The sequence below is a fragment of the Microplitis mediator genome, chromosome 8, assembly GCF_029852145.1.
Source record: "Microplitis mediator isolate UGA2020A chromosome 8, iyMicMedi2.1, whole genome shotgun sequence".
NCBI classification, from domain to species: Eukaryota; Metazoa; Arthropoda; class Insecta; order Hymenoptera; family Braconidae; genus Microplitis; species Microplitis mediator.
Window position 1 is genome coordinate 6,672,071 of NC_079976.1, and position 14,590 is coordinate 6,686,660.

The following is a 14,590-nucleotide window of genomic DNA, read 5'->3' on the forward strand; positions in this document are numbered from 1 at the left end:
GTTCTTCACCCCGCTTCTTAATTTTTTTTTAATTTCATAATATTGCATTCAAATATTTCCCGCGTAAAAATTTTTAATAGGCCATGTTACCCCACACTGTCCATATTGCCCCTCAGTAAAGTCTAAAATAAAATATTTTGGTTCCTCACCCCGCTCCTTAATTATTTTTTTTCAAATTTCACAAAACTACTTTAAAATATTTCCCGCGTAAAAATTTTTAATAGGCCACGTTACCCCACACTGTCCATATTGCCCCTTAGTAAAGTCTAAAGTAAAATATTTTGGTTCCTCACCCCGCTCCTTAATTTTTTTTTTTCAAATTTCACAAAACTGCTTTCAAATATTTCCCGCGTAAAAAAAATTTCATTCAATTTATGACTATAGTTTATAAATTGAAGTTAAAATATAATTTCTAGGTTATAATTTTCTGTATAAGCGAAAGTTCTAGTGTTTTGTGCGGGTCACACGTGTTGCAAATTCCTCCGAGTAAATAGATAAAAAAAAAATAATAATCAAATTAAAAATAATAACAATATGTCGGTTGAACAATTAAAAGTTAAATATGCTCCGGTTAAAAACTGTTTTGTTTATTTACCAACTTCATGGACGAAAAAATTAACAAAGGTCAGTGTAATTAAAGTAACAAATAATGACGAAACGGAAAAAAAAAATTATTATTTCTCTCACGGAAATTCACAATTTAATTATAACGATAAATTATTTTGTATTAATGCGACATTCGCGCAATTGTTGAATATTAAAGAGGGAAATAATTTAACTGTGAATTTAATAAATGAAGTACCGATACTTACTTCTATAAACGTACTTCCGAAAAATAAAGATGATTTTGAAATAGTGTCGCTGCGCGCCAATAAAATTCAAGAATTGATATTGCAACAAATAAATATCGTAGCTATTAATCAGCCATTTGTTATTTGGCTTTCGAAAAATTTAAATGTTACATTAATTGTTGACAGTACGACACCTCATTATCATTACGGTAAATTGCAACAATTTACTGAAGTCCATGTTTCAAATTATGTAAACAAACCTCAATCTATAAGTAAATCTTCAGTGTATGGAGCAGCCGATAATTTATCAAGTGTCGGCAACAAGTCGACCGAGTTTGAAAATTTTTTCGAAAATTATAAAACAAAAAACATGTCGGCATTGTTCCGAGTTTGCTTGTTGGAAAATAACAATTTTCTTCTGAACAATGATCATGATATATATTGTGATTTCATTGTTTTCATCAGTTTGTCACAATCGATAAAGTGGTTTTCGATTGGTCAAGAAAAATATTTTTTTTGTACTTTTGAAAATATTTTCAACGAAACAAAAGAAAATTTGTATGCAAACAATGATCTATATGATGACAATGTTAAAAAATTGGTTGTTAAAATGATAATTATTGATTACCTTGACGAAAATGAAAAATTGTTTGAAACAATCGATCGTGATATTGTATTTGTTACAAACAATGTAGCGGAACAATTGAAAGTACAAACGGGTAGCAAAGTTATTTTGAATAGATTTTTTATCGAACAACGCGAACAATGTGAAACGATTGAACTGATACCGGTAAAGAATGAGACAAACAATGTAATTAATAAAGAAAGTTTTTTAGATTACGTCGAACAATTTGAACAAAGTGTTTTAATAAATAGTCGTTCTAAAGTAACGATACAAAATTTGTCTTTTTATGTTAAATTAACGCCATCTTGTCTTTGTGTTTTGTTGAACAAAGAAACAATTAAGAATATTAATATTATTGTTAAAGACCCAATTGACGAAGAATCTAAAAAAAATGATAGTGAAATTAAGCCTTTAAAAAATTTAATAAAATTAAGAACAATGGAAACAATAATTACTGAATGCAAAACAATTTGTTCGATAATACTGAAGTCTTACTCTAGTAAAAAATTTAAATATGACGGACAAAATATACTAATTTATGGTGATACCGGAACGGGTAAAACAACATTGTGTGAAACAATGCTCGAACAATTGTCGAAATCACCTTATTATTATTACTGCAAAACAATCGATTGTAAGAAATTAAAAAGCAAAAAAGTTGAAGTTGTTAATAAATTGTTGATACAAACAATGAACGATTGTTTGTATTACCAACCGGCCATATTGTTTCTTGATAATATAGATTGTATTACAAACAATCGAATTCCGGGTAATGAAGAAAACTCACCGGATTCGATAAATGCCACAAGAATTGCTGATGCATTGGTTAACATTGTATCAAATTATCAAACAATGCATTGTATTAGTTTGGTTGCAACTTGTTTGAACATCGAGCGTCTCGGTACTCAGTTGAAAACAAAACGTGGATTGAAATTGTTTACAAGAGTACTTAAAACAGGTGACGTATCTAAAGATGAGCGTTGTAAAATAATGAAAGCTCAAACAATTGAAAAACGATTGTTTCTGAGTCCTGAGATAGTCTGGGATTGTTTAGGCGACAAGACTGATAGCTTTGTTTTACAAGATTTGGTTGATTTTGTGGAAAAGGCATGTTATAATGCTTGGAAACGTAAAATAAATAGCAGTGGTAACAGTAATGATGAAATTGTTTTGACAAATGATGATTTGTTTAATACATTAGAAGGCTTTAATTCAATTGCTTCGCATGCGTTACCATTGTTTAGTGGTAGTGGTCATTGTTGGTCAGACATAGGCGGACTTAACAATATTAAAGATTGTTTAGTTGAAATACTGCAGTGGCCGTTGATTTATACAGAGTTGTATGAAAATGCCCCAATAAAACAGCAAAGTGGAGTTTTATTGTACGGAATGCCAGGAACGGGTAAAACAATGCTTGCTGGTGCTATTGCTAAAGAATGTGGACTTAATTTTATAAACATTAAGGTGATATTTTATTTATTTTATATTTTATATAAAGGTCGTGTTTATAAAAATCTGTTAAAAATATATAGTCATATGTGATCATATATGATATTAAGCATGGCCATGGATGATCAGGTATAATCATGGATGGTCAGGCATAGTGCACGGATCAGATATGGTCGCATGTGATCAGACATGGTTATATATGATCAGGTATAATTATGAATGGTCAGACATAGTCCACGATGATCAGATATGGTCGTAGATGATCAGGTATATCCATATATGGTCAGACATGTTCATAGATTATCAGGCATGGTCATACATGATCATAATGTAAAGTAATTATATTTTTTAAACTTCAAAAAGTGAAGTTATGATTTTTTCACGGGGCAAACTATGACTTTTTTATTAAGTTTGGAAGCTTCGAATTATAGATTATTTTAACAGATTTTTATAAGCATTTATCGAACCTTAAGTAAATTTTTCTAATTTTTTAGGGCCCTGAATTATTGTCAAAATATATTGGAGCAAGTGAAGAAGCTGTTAGAGAAATTTTTCAAAAGTATATCATTATTTAATTTTAATAATTCTATTTGAGCCAAGCACTTACGTAAAAATAACCTCATTGAATATTTTTCAAAAATGAGATTGTTAATATTAAAGAAAAATAAACTTTTGTTAAGTTTGTAGATAAAACAAAATTTTTAATTTATTTTTAGAGCACAGCGCGCCAAACCATGCGTTCTATTTTTCGATGAATTCGATAGTTTAGCACCCAGGTAAAGTAAATGAAATTGGTTTATTTCGATTAGGAGAGTAAAAGTTAAAAATTTTTTCTATCAAAATAAATAATTTTCATTTAGACGAGGCCACGATTCGACCGGTGTAACAGACCGTGTTGTAAATCAATTATTAACACAATTCGATGGTGTAGAAGGAAGAGAAGGGGTCGCAATTGTCGCTGCATCTTCACGACCGGATTTGTTAGATCCTGCTTTATTACGTCCTGGTCGATTAGACAAAGCACTATTGTGTCCATTACCACAACAAGTAATTAAACTTTCTGTTCTGTTTCCAAAACACTCTAAAAATTTTATTTTTTGTTAATTAAAAAATTATATTCTGCAGGATGATCGTGAAGAAATATTAAAAGTTTTGTGTACTAAACATAATTTAAATCCAGATGATTTTGATTTAAAATTATTGGCTAAAATGTCTATTAATTTTACCGGAGCTGATTTAAATGCTGTTTTTATCCAAGCACGAATGAATGCAATTGACAATAATTATTTTAAAATTAGTAAAGTAAGTACAAGTTACAACCTCTCACTATTACGAATTTCCTTATTTTTACAACTTTTGCTTAACCCTAAACCCAAAAAAAAAGCTTCCGAACTACCTAAGACTCTTACTTTACATTTGTTTCATTGTTTGTGTATGTATGTATATTTGTCGTATCATATCAAGTAGTTGAACATGTTGCTAAGATATTGAGGGGCAATACAGTCATTCCAAAATTGTAGCAAATACATTTTTTTATTTGAAATTCATTATAAACAATGAGAATGACAAAAGTTTTTTTACAAAATACAACAATTATATAGTCTAGTTGGTTTTGAAACAAAGAGTAATTTACAGGTAACTTCCGCATAAAATAGTCTGATTTGATTTTTTTTTTTTTAAAACACTTCAAAAAATATTTATAAGAAAGTTTAAAAAAAATTAGGCGCAGATTGTCTATAGTTTATAATATTCAACGTAACCTGAATTTCATCTAACGAACGAACGTTAAAAAAATAACTTCTTTTTTTTTTAATTTTCAATTTTCTTAGCGGGAAGTTAAAAATGGCAGGCTGGTTACGTTTTTCAAAATAGACATGTTTAAATTTATAATAAATTATAAATTACTTTGGTAAGTGATATTTTAATACATTTAGATTCACAAATAATTATTTATCAATCATTTTTATACTTGAAATTTTTTTCTTTAAAAATTATAAAAACGCATTAATCAATCAAAGTGAGCGACTAATGCTACTGATCGGGTTTCGGGCCTGTTATTTTATTTAGATAATAATTAAATGAATAGTAATTCTTTACATGTAAATTCATTTACTCTGGATACACTCTGGTTCCATTCTATTCTACAAAGTCACAAAATATTATTTCGATGCAAGATCGATCATTAATGACTTGACAACTTGAATAAATTGCAGTAACGCTGTATGAATTTCGTACAATTTACGGTGTTTTAGAAGAAAGATACAAAGCAATCGAGTTGAAAAAAAATTATATTCTTACGACTAAATGTAAGTTTACTCAAATTAAAAAAAAAATAGAATATCATCATTTTTTACATCAAATTTAAGTATTGTAGAAACAAAATTTACCTGAAGATCGGAACGTTTTTCGCGCAGTGAAAAAAAAAAAATTAGCAAGTAAAAAATCTACTGGATGACTAGATTTCTGAAATGCTTCGCAGATAGGTGCTGGTATGTTTCGAAAATCTTAGGCCAACCCCAATTTCGGGAGCTATCTCTTAAGTAGTCGATTTACTAAAATTTTATTTATTTTTGTTCCGCGAAAAACGTTCAGATCTTCAGGTACATGAAACAAAAGCAAAAGTAGGCGGAATAAATTCTCTAGTATGTTGACTCAATTACATATATTTTTTAACTGAATGCGTAAAAGTCGTCGTAAATGCAAATGATATGTTCACAAGTACGCCATGTATTTGAGTAGATAATTCCCTCCAAATAGTTTTACCGTTCTTAAAGTCGTCGCGTATTTGGCTCAACTCAAACCAAGTTGACCCAAAGTTTTATTTTTATCAGTGCATGAATGTCGAAAATTAAAAAATGAAGGATCAGTTTTTCAAGCCAGATTTAAATTAATATTGCTAGTATATTTATACATTAACAATATACAGATATACCAGCAATAATAATTTAAACCCGGATTAAAAATGAACCCGGTTTGAAAAACTGGCCCTAATAGTAACTAATAATTGTTTTATCTGCGTTGACAGACACATCGATCCTTCACACTGATATACCTTTCCTAGCTCCCGGTCAACCGAGACTAATACTTTTATTGCCCCTCGAACTGTTACGACGGTCCCAAATCTTTTTTATGTTTTGTAATTCTATTAAAAAATTAAATTAAAATAAAAGTCACATATATTAGAAAAAATACATAAATAATTTTCACGTATAAGAAAATGAGTGAGAGAGAAAGTTATCTTATACAGTTACTTAGTGTTTAGATAAGTAGGTATGTAATATAACTAGGGGATACGTTAGCAACTTCATTAGTGCATGCCAAGCAACCACTCTCAGTTATGCCTCATCCCATAATATATATACGCCTGGATGATTGTCGAGGGTCTTATTCCTTATCTAATAGGTTATATAATAATGTCAGATTAAATACCATAATAATTATCTTGTCTTAAATAGTTGAATAAAAAAAAAAAAAGAAAAAATAATAATCAATAAATTCTTGGTTTAATAATTTTTTAAATTATTTTTTTATAGAATAAGAATGAAAATAATATTAAAATATCGCAAGAGTGTCTTATAAAATCCCTCGACTCTACTCAGCCTTCTTTAACGGAAAAAGAAATTATCAAGTTTAATTTTATGTAAGTAAATAAGTTTTAAGATAATTAACTTGGGATTTATTTTTAGCACTCGTTTTATTAATTTTTTTTTATTTTAGATACAAAAAATTTTCAAATGGCGGTAATTTTAGCGAAGAATTATTAAAAAACCAAAAACTAACACTAGCTTAATAAACAAAATTTAAATATTAATTTGGGTGTAATAAAATTCATTATTTACCTCAATTTTTTGAAAATGAAAAAAAAAAATACTTTTTGTTTTTCCGCTATGGAAACTTAAAAATTTATGTACCTGAAGATCGAAACGTTTTTCACGAAATGACAATGAAAAGTAAAAAATTCACTGGATCTAGATTTTTTAAACCTTTCACATATGCAGGTATACCTATTCAAAAATTCTTATAGAATCCACTCAAATGCGACAAAAACCGCATAGAAACCAATACAGTCTATAGGATTCTATGCGGTTTTTATCGTAATTGAGTGGATTCTATGGGAATTTTTGGATAGGGATGTCAGTGGAAAATTGCAGGCCGACCCTAAGTACCCCTTAAGCAGTCAAATAACAGCAATTTTTCATTTTCGTTGCGCGAAAAACGTTCCGATCTTTAGGTTCATAAAATTTTTTAAATTAGAAAAGTTATTAATTTCGGTCTGTTATTCAGAATTTTTTCTTTCAAAAAAATATTGACATTTTGATGCTCCAGGAATCGTTCATATGTAAATTCATGGGTAATTTTTGTCGTACGATATTTTTGAAACAAATAAACCAAGTTGAACCTGCGTTGCGTCAATCACCCAAGTAGCAGAGAGACAACTTTAAGATGCCTTTTAAAAGGACGACAAATTTTTTTTTATCTCAAACCTAAGTTTTTTTTTATATAAATAAGACATACAGATGTTGGTCCTAGGAGTCATAGGAAATTTGTCTTCTTTTTTCCGTCCTAAAAAAATAATTTCACACAGTTGAAAAATTTGTGAAATTTAACACAAATCACATGTCCTAAACGGTCCACTCAATTTTTTGTGTTAATTTAACACATTATACTCGTGTCTATTAATAATACAGGCTCAAAACTTGTTGAGATCAGTAACACATTCAACTTTGGTTAAATTTACACTTGACGGTGTCAAATAATTGACACAAAATATTCAACCATTGAATTTTTATACACAAGAACACAAAATTTTAAACTGTGCAATTGAAAAATCGCTTAAATGACTTATTTGACCATTATATGTAATTTAATTTATGTTGTCACTTGTGTCAAGCAGATATTTTTTCGGTAATATAAATGTTTGATCGCTTTGTCAACATTTTAGTGCCTCATCGATAAGTCGAGAAATGGCCTCAAAATTTATATTTTATAGATGTCACAGAGCCAAGTGTGCTACTTGGGCAGAAGAGCTCGATAAGGGATACCACTAGTGTGACCGTCTGGAAAAAAGGTAATTTAAAAAAAACACTACTGTATATAATTTTTTAACAGGGGTTATCAGGTATTTTCGGCTGAGATTTTTTCGGAAACAAAATCTCTAAATAAAAACTACAGACTGCACATTGATGCACTACTGTCTAATCTAGCGAAATGATTAGACAGTAGCCCTGATTAAATAAAATGATTAAAAATGATTTAAAATGATTTGTTTTTTAATCATTTTAAATACTTTTTAATCCTTCAAATCATTTCTAATCCTGTCTCTTATGGACATTTAACGTGTGAAATCATTTTTAATCATTTTGTTTAATCAGGGAGTCTGATAATTCGTGAACCGCTAAACCAATTTGTTTGAAAAATAAATGAGATCTCTAAAAAGTTCTTTCACCTGCCAGAGAACACGTGACAATTACTTTCTTTTATTATATTTATTTTTTTTATCGGGTCAATGAAATAAAATTTTCAGCTCGAAAATCTGGCCACTGGGCAGCCGACAAGATTTTTCACTAAAATAACTTAGATGACTTATCCTAGATTTCTCATAAGGGCCAAGTTGACCAGCCTAAAAATAAATTAATAACAAAAATGGTACCGTCACTTATTATCCGAAGACGAAATATCCGCGACAAAATATCTTATAATATAAATACTTTTCATATAAATAGTACGGTACCCTTTTATCAAAAATTTTTAATATATTTGCACATAAAATTTAAGTGTGTGATATTGAAAATAGATCAACACATCCCTGGTGGAAATTTTTCGGACTTTTCTCTGAAAAACTCTGAAGAAGTCTTTTGAACTTTGAAAAAGTCTTTTCAACTGAGTTTTTTAGAGAAAATTCTGAAAAATTTCCACCAGGGATATGCTTGAAATCGTACTGTGCCTTTTTTTCAGATTTTGGGTGGGTATTATTTTGGTAATAGGTCAACACATATGCTTGGAATGGTACAGTATCCGTTTATCGAAAACCATTAATTATTTTTTCACTTAAAATATATTTTTCTGAACAAGATTTATCGACAGGATATTTTGTCACGAATTTTAGTCTCTTGAATATTTAGTCCGGGGATATTTTGTCTATCGAATAATTTGTATTCGGATATTTTATCGCGGATATTTTGTCGGGGATATTTTATCCACGAACTACAAGTCGTGCTACCAAAAAAATGATTAAATTTCTTATCAAAAGCAAGTAGAAAAGTTTAACTATTAATAATAATAATAAACATTTTTCATAGACGAGTAAACAGCAGTGGTTAGATGGAGTATATATGAAGTGTTGATGTCAAGAAGTTAACCATACCACGGAATCTTGATTTTAAGTTTCACAACTAACAAGTGTTATATTTCATCCCGTTAATGTCTTACTAGATAAACTATATAATATTAGATGCGCTCGCGTAATGATTTAATTTAACTTTGGCCCAAGCCACTTCCGTCATTGCTTTCGCTCGCGGGTTTATGAGTTATTAATACGGATCCTTGATGTTATATTAAACAAGATAATAACATTTAATTATATATACATATACATATACATATATATTCATACTTTACTAAAAAAAACTTATTTACGATAAATAGTAAACTGATTAATTCTTTATTTTCTAATCACCATAATTAATTAATTAGGCTGGTAGATTAAATAAATTATAAATGCAAGTAAAATTACTTGAATTAATATATTGTTTGCGGAAATACGTATAATAATGGGTGGTAGTTTGTTATTTATTTATTTAACGATGAATAGACGCGAGAAAAGTAAAATAGGGTGAGACTATAGAAATATAGCTTGCCTGGGGTATACAAACAGCAATATCGGCGATAGCGAATTGTTAGATGACCCCTAAGCGTTATTTTTTTTTTACTATCAACAATTCATTGTGTCTATTCTTATATTGTTACTGTTACTATTGTTATTATTATTTTATTTTTTTGCTGATCGTGCGTTGCTGGATTTAAGTCCAAGTTAAATCCGATTTTTAATCGAGACTTTGAAATTTTTGATTCAAGTTTATTTTTTATATTGCAAAAAAAACCGGTGTACGTTCATACTATCCCGGTGTTACATTTAAGCCCGAAAATGGTGTTAAAATAACACCGGTAGCGGTGTTAAAATTTTTCCTGGTGTTAAAAAAAGTAGTTTTATTTTTGAAGTATCAAAAGTCAAATTGCATTTCAAATAGAAAAAATTTCTTTTATTGTTTCAAAAATTGATAATACGACAGATTTACCAATTTATGGAGAATTCAAAGAATATTTTTCTGAAATGGCATGTTTATGTTATAGTATAAAATATGGGAAACAGATTTTTATAATTCAAGTCTATTTCCCATACAAAGTCGCCGAGCTTCAAAATATTCCCATGGATCGGTCGAGGCTTGTTTAATAATGATCGGCCAATAAATGGCTGGCTATATTGGCTAATGCTCGGTGAATTATTGGCAGCCGACTTTTTGTTTATAAAGAAGGCCAAATTTCGGCCCATGCTTCAGTATCGGCAGCCATTTACAGCCCAACAATGGGCCGATTCTTTTTTTTTGTATATACCCATGGGTTGCAAACAAAATTAGGAAGAAAAATAAAAATAAATTGTCAATGATTAATTTCTCATCTTTAAATCAGTTGTTACCTCAAGAAAAATACACAGAAAAAAAGAATTTCTTGGCGCAAGAAATATTTTTCATTAAGAAATGAAAACAAGAATTTTCGTAGGACTAGAAAAATTTTTTTGGCGCAAGAAATTTTTTTTTGCATTGAGAAAATTTTTTTTCGTTCCAAGAAAATTTTTGTCTTCACTTCTTAATGCAAAAAATTTTCTTGAGACGAGTAAAAATTACTCGTTTCAAAAAATCCTTTTTTTCTGTGTATCAGAGTTACAATATAAATAATGCAATATTGTTTCTAAATATTTCATTTGATGTCATCATAAACCTCGCACTATTTGGGGTGACTAACTCTCCCACGTTTTTCCTACAGTCTGAAGATCAACGTAAAAAAAAATTCCCCATTAAAAAATGGTGTTTCATTTTACCCCCTCTTCTTTATATATTGCCTGTTGTTTATTATTATTGATTGTTTTTTTTTTATTTTTAACTTTTTTTTTGTATCCCCGGTTTCAATCTTCTATTCTATAACTGACAATTTCAAGAAAATGCGATCACGGAGACGCGAAGCGTCGGAGCATAAAACAGAAGCATATTGGCGTTAAATACGAGTAATATCCATTGCTCATACACTATTTATTCAAAAATAATTGCTTTTACTAAAAGAAAAAAAAAACTTCATTTATTTAGGGAATAAAAAAATTTACTTACTTGCAATAATATAGACATTGATTTTATAAAATTGTTTTAAAATTTTCTTTTATACACTGTCTGTATATGTATATATAAATAAAGTATACAACGGTATTTAATAAAATACATAATACGTTACTATATGTATTGTATATATTTAGTACATAAGTAAGAGAAATTTTTACGAGGACATTTATTACGATTTAATGTAATAAAAGTCAAATAAAACCTACAGCCGATACTGTAGTTTCTTATTTTATATATATTTTTTATTTTCCATATCCCCTAAAATTACAAAAAAATAAAATTCCATTATTTTAAGGCATTATCAATTCATTACTTTCGAAAATGAGTAATAAAAAAAATTATAAACCTACTTTTTTATAATTTTATATATTTCTTTAAAAAAAATGTATATATATTAGAAAAAAGTAATAATAAAATTTATACAGATGTATGGATGTATATCATAAATATAAATAAAAATGGAAAGCTAGGCCATTAAGAAAGTTGAAAAGTATGACGCATATGGCTGTTCCGAACTGATATCTAAGACACTCAATTCTGTTATTTTACAGTTCGGTATAGATGGGATTTTATACTACATAGTTTACTTATTTATACTTATATTACTTTCGTTCCTTTATCATAAACAATGATCATTATTACTTAGTGTATAAATATTTGAAAGAATAAATTTTAAGGTTAAACCAAAATACGGAAAAATAATGAACTATTTAGGACCGCGCGTGGAAAATATTTTACTAGTAACTTTTATATAAAAATGTTAGTTATAGTTATTGTATTTATAAACGTTTTCCGGGTGAATTTTCTTATAGGGCCCTATAATTTTCTTCATGCCACCCCCTCTCATTAATCTTTTAGAATCCAACAAAGAGTTCCTATGGCACCCCATGGATTCCTATGATGAATTCAGCCTAATTCTCATAGATTCTTATGAGATCCCAAAAATTTCCATCTAAATCTCTGTCTAGAGTTATTAACAATAAAATTTTTTTCCATGGATTCCTATATACATCAATGATAACTTCCAATAATTCGTCTGTGATCTGGAGTTTACCTCAATCAATACACGGAAAGAAATTTTCTTTAAAAATTACCGTTAAATTCACTGTAATCGTGGGACATAATGCGGCGCTTTTATTTACTACCGTTTTTGAAATAAAAATTACGAAAAAATTTATTTATTTTGTGGTAGACTTCATAAAATTTACCGAATAAAATTTACAGTAGACTACGGTAAAATTTTTTGAAAAAAATTTAAAAATTATCTCACTTACTGACAAATGATTAGGTCGTGCCATTTGTCCCACGATTACAGTAAATTTAACGGTAATCTTTAAAGAAAATTTCTTTCCGTGTAGAATCTACAACTCCTAAATTTATTTGTTGGATGTAGAGACAATCTTTTGAAATTTTTGAATTTAATTTTTGACACTTTTTACAATCACAAGGACGCCGAGACAATGTATCAGTATTTTGATGACTTTTACCAGGGCGATAAACAATCTCAAAATCATATTGAAATAGAACCTCCAACCAACGAGCCATTTGACTTTCAGGGTTTTTAACAGATAACAACCATTTTAATGCTGCATTATCTGTTCTAATGATGAATTTTCCCCCTGTTAAATAATGAAGAAAATGTTCAATTGATTTTACAACAGCTAATAATTCTTTCCTACACTGAAAAAAATAATCGCTAGCTGCTAGCGATTTTTTTCTTTAGCAGGTAGCGATTAAAAATCGCTTGCTGGAAGCGATTTTTTCGCTAGCTGGAAGCGATTATTTTTTTCAGTGTAGTTACACAATAATTTCTTTCTGATTTATTTACTATCTTATTGTAATAAGCTACTACTTTTAACTTCTTGCTCATTACCATCGGGAGTCTTAATTCGATGAACTCGAGATAAAACTGCACCTAATTGGAATTCCACTTCTGACACCAAATTGTAGTAACTGGTAACTTATTAATTAATATCACTTATACTACAATGATATGACACACTTAAAATAGAAATAACAACACCACAATTAGCAGCAGTAAAAGAAACGGCAAGAGAGATATAGTTTATTGATATACAGATGTATGCTGTTATGCTGTCAATATATGACTGACCGACTCTAGTCGTGTTTCTATAAAATAAGAGAAGAAGGCATTTGTTCTCTAGTTATTCAAATATTTTAAAGATCAGTTTCACATTCGTTACAATATATAGAACCTCCTAATAAGCCATTGCCCGAATCAGTGAAAATTTCACCAATTAATTTTCAGCTGTACATGAATCCATCTTTTCTTTTATGACTATAAATAAACATTAAAATAATTTCTAGTCAACTATACAGCTAAAATATGTAATTACAATAATTATTAATTTAAAAAAAATAAACTGATTTAATAATCAATCGTTTAAGCCCTACTCCTAAAAATAGTGATTTTGATTACCATTTGGTAAACAAATATATAAGAATATAAAACATAAAATAAAATGTGGTTTTCATGTACAGATAGAAGCTGTTATTGTGGTCGTTGATGCAGATCATTTGATTCTGTTCATTGAATTCTAAGGTCGACGTTGGATGGTTTCGTATTTCCTTCTCACTCTCTTTATTACTAAATCACATCCTACCGTCTTCTTCTTTCTCTCCTCCGCTACATTATATACATCCATCTATATATATATACAGAGAGAGTAAGACGAGAGTTATATTACGGCAACAAGCATTACGTAGGGTTGCCATCAGGGGGATAGGGTAAATTTAACCCCCTGAGGCCTGTGTACCTAATGGAAACAAGAAATTGCTGCAAACACTATTATTTACAGTTCGTCGCCTCGTAAATATCATGGCGTCCATCGTTTACTATAAACTCCTGTCTAAACTCTCTAAAGAGTAAAGAGATTGTCAATTCAAAAGCCATTTGCCACCTAGTTTACTTATTCTTATTTTATTATTTAAATAATTACAACAGGAAAAATAATACGTAAGTTATTATTTTTTATAAAAAAAATATATATATTTTTCCAACATTATTTTTTTTAAGTTTATCTAAAGTGTCTTTTTACACTTTATCCCGATAAATGAAAAGAAAGCATTGACAAGTGTTTAGATTGGATTATTGTTGGATTAATTCTTAAATAAATAAAATGTGAATTAAAACTTTAGCTTTAGATTGTTATTATTTATTCGACTATTGTTTTTTTTTTATTTTTTTTTTTTTTGTGACCTTAGGTCAATTTTTTTGTTACTGCGCACTAAAAAAGAAAATTTGTTATCTTAACAGGGGTTATCAGATATTTTCGGCAGGATTTTTTTCGGAAACAAAATCTCTCAATACAAAACAC

General features: G+C 29.0%; 1 protein-coding gene across 1 annotated transcript; it reads left to right on the forward strand.

The window, feature by feature from the left end:
• The first annotated feature begins 415 nt into the window (after nt 1-415).
• On the forward strand, nt 416-6,720 carry LOC130673201 (peroxisomal ATPase PEX1). The gene is made up of 7 exons (XM_057478153.1): nt 416-2,880; nt 3,360-3,424; nt 3,582-3,641; nt 3,726-3,912; nt 3,991-4,167; nt 6,399-6,505; nt 6,583-6,720. Exons 1-7 carry the CDS (start codon nt 535-537, stop codon nt 6,653-6,655), a joined length of 3,015 nt encoding a protein of 1,004 aa, XP_057334136.1. The 5' UTR covers nt 416-534; the 3' UTR covers nt 6,656-6,720.
• Nucleotides 6,721-14,590: the final 7,870 nt, after the last annotated feature.

Excerpts from the sequence above, each read along its gene's own strand:
- LOC130673201 (XM_057478153.1), top strand. The coding sequence starts at position 535 with ATGTCGGTTGAACAATTAAAAGTTAAATATGCTCCGGTTAAAAACTGT. Across the intron at positions 3,425-3,581 it reads GTTAGAGAAATTTTTCAAAA|AGCACAGCGCGCCAAACCAT; the intron begins GTATATCATTAT and ends ATTTATTTTTAG. Across the intron at positions 6,506-6,582 it reads ATTATCAAGTTTAATTTTAT|ATACAAAAAATTTTCAAATG; the intron begins GTAAGTAAATAA and ends TTTTTATTTTAG.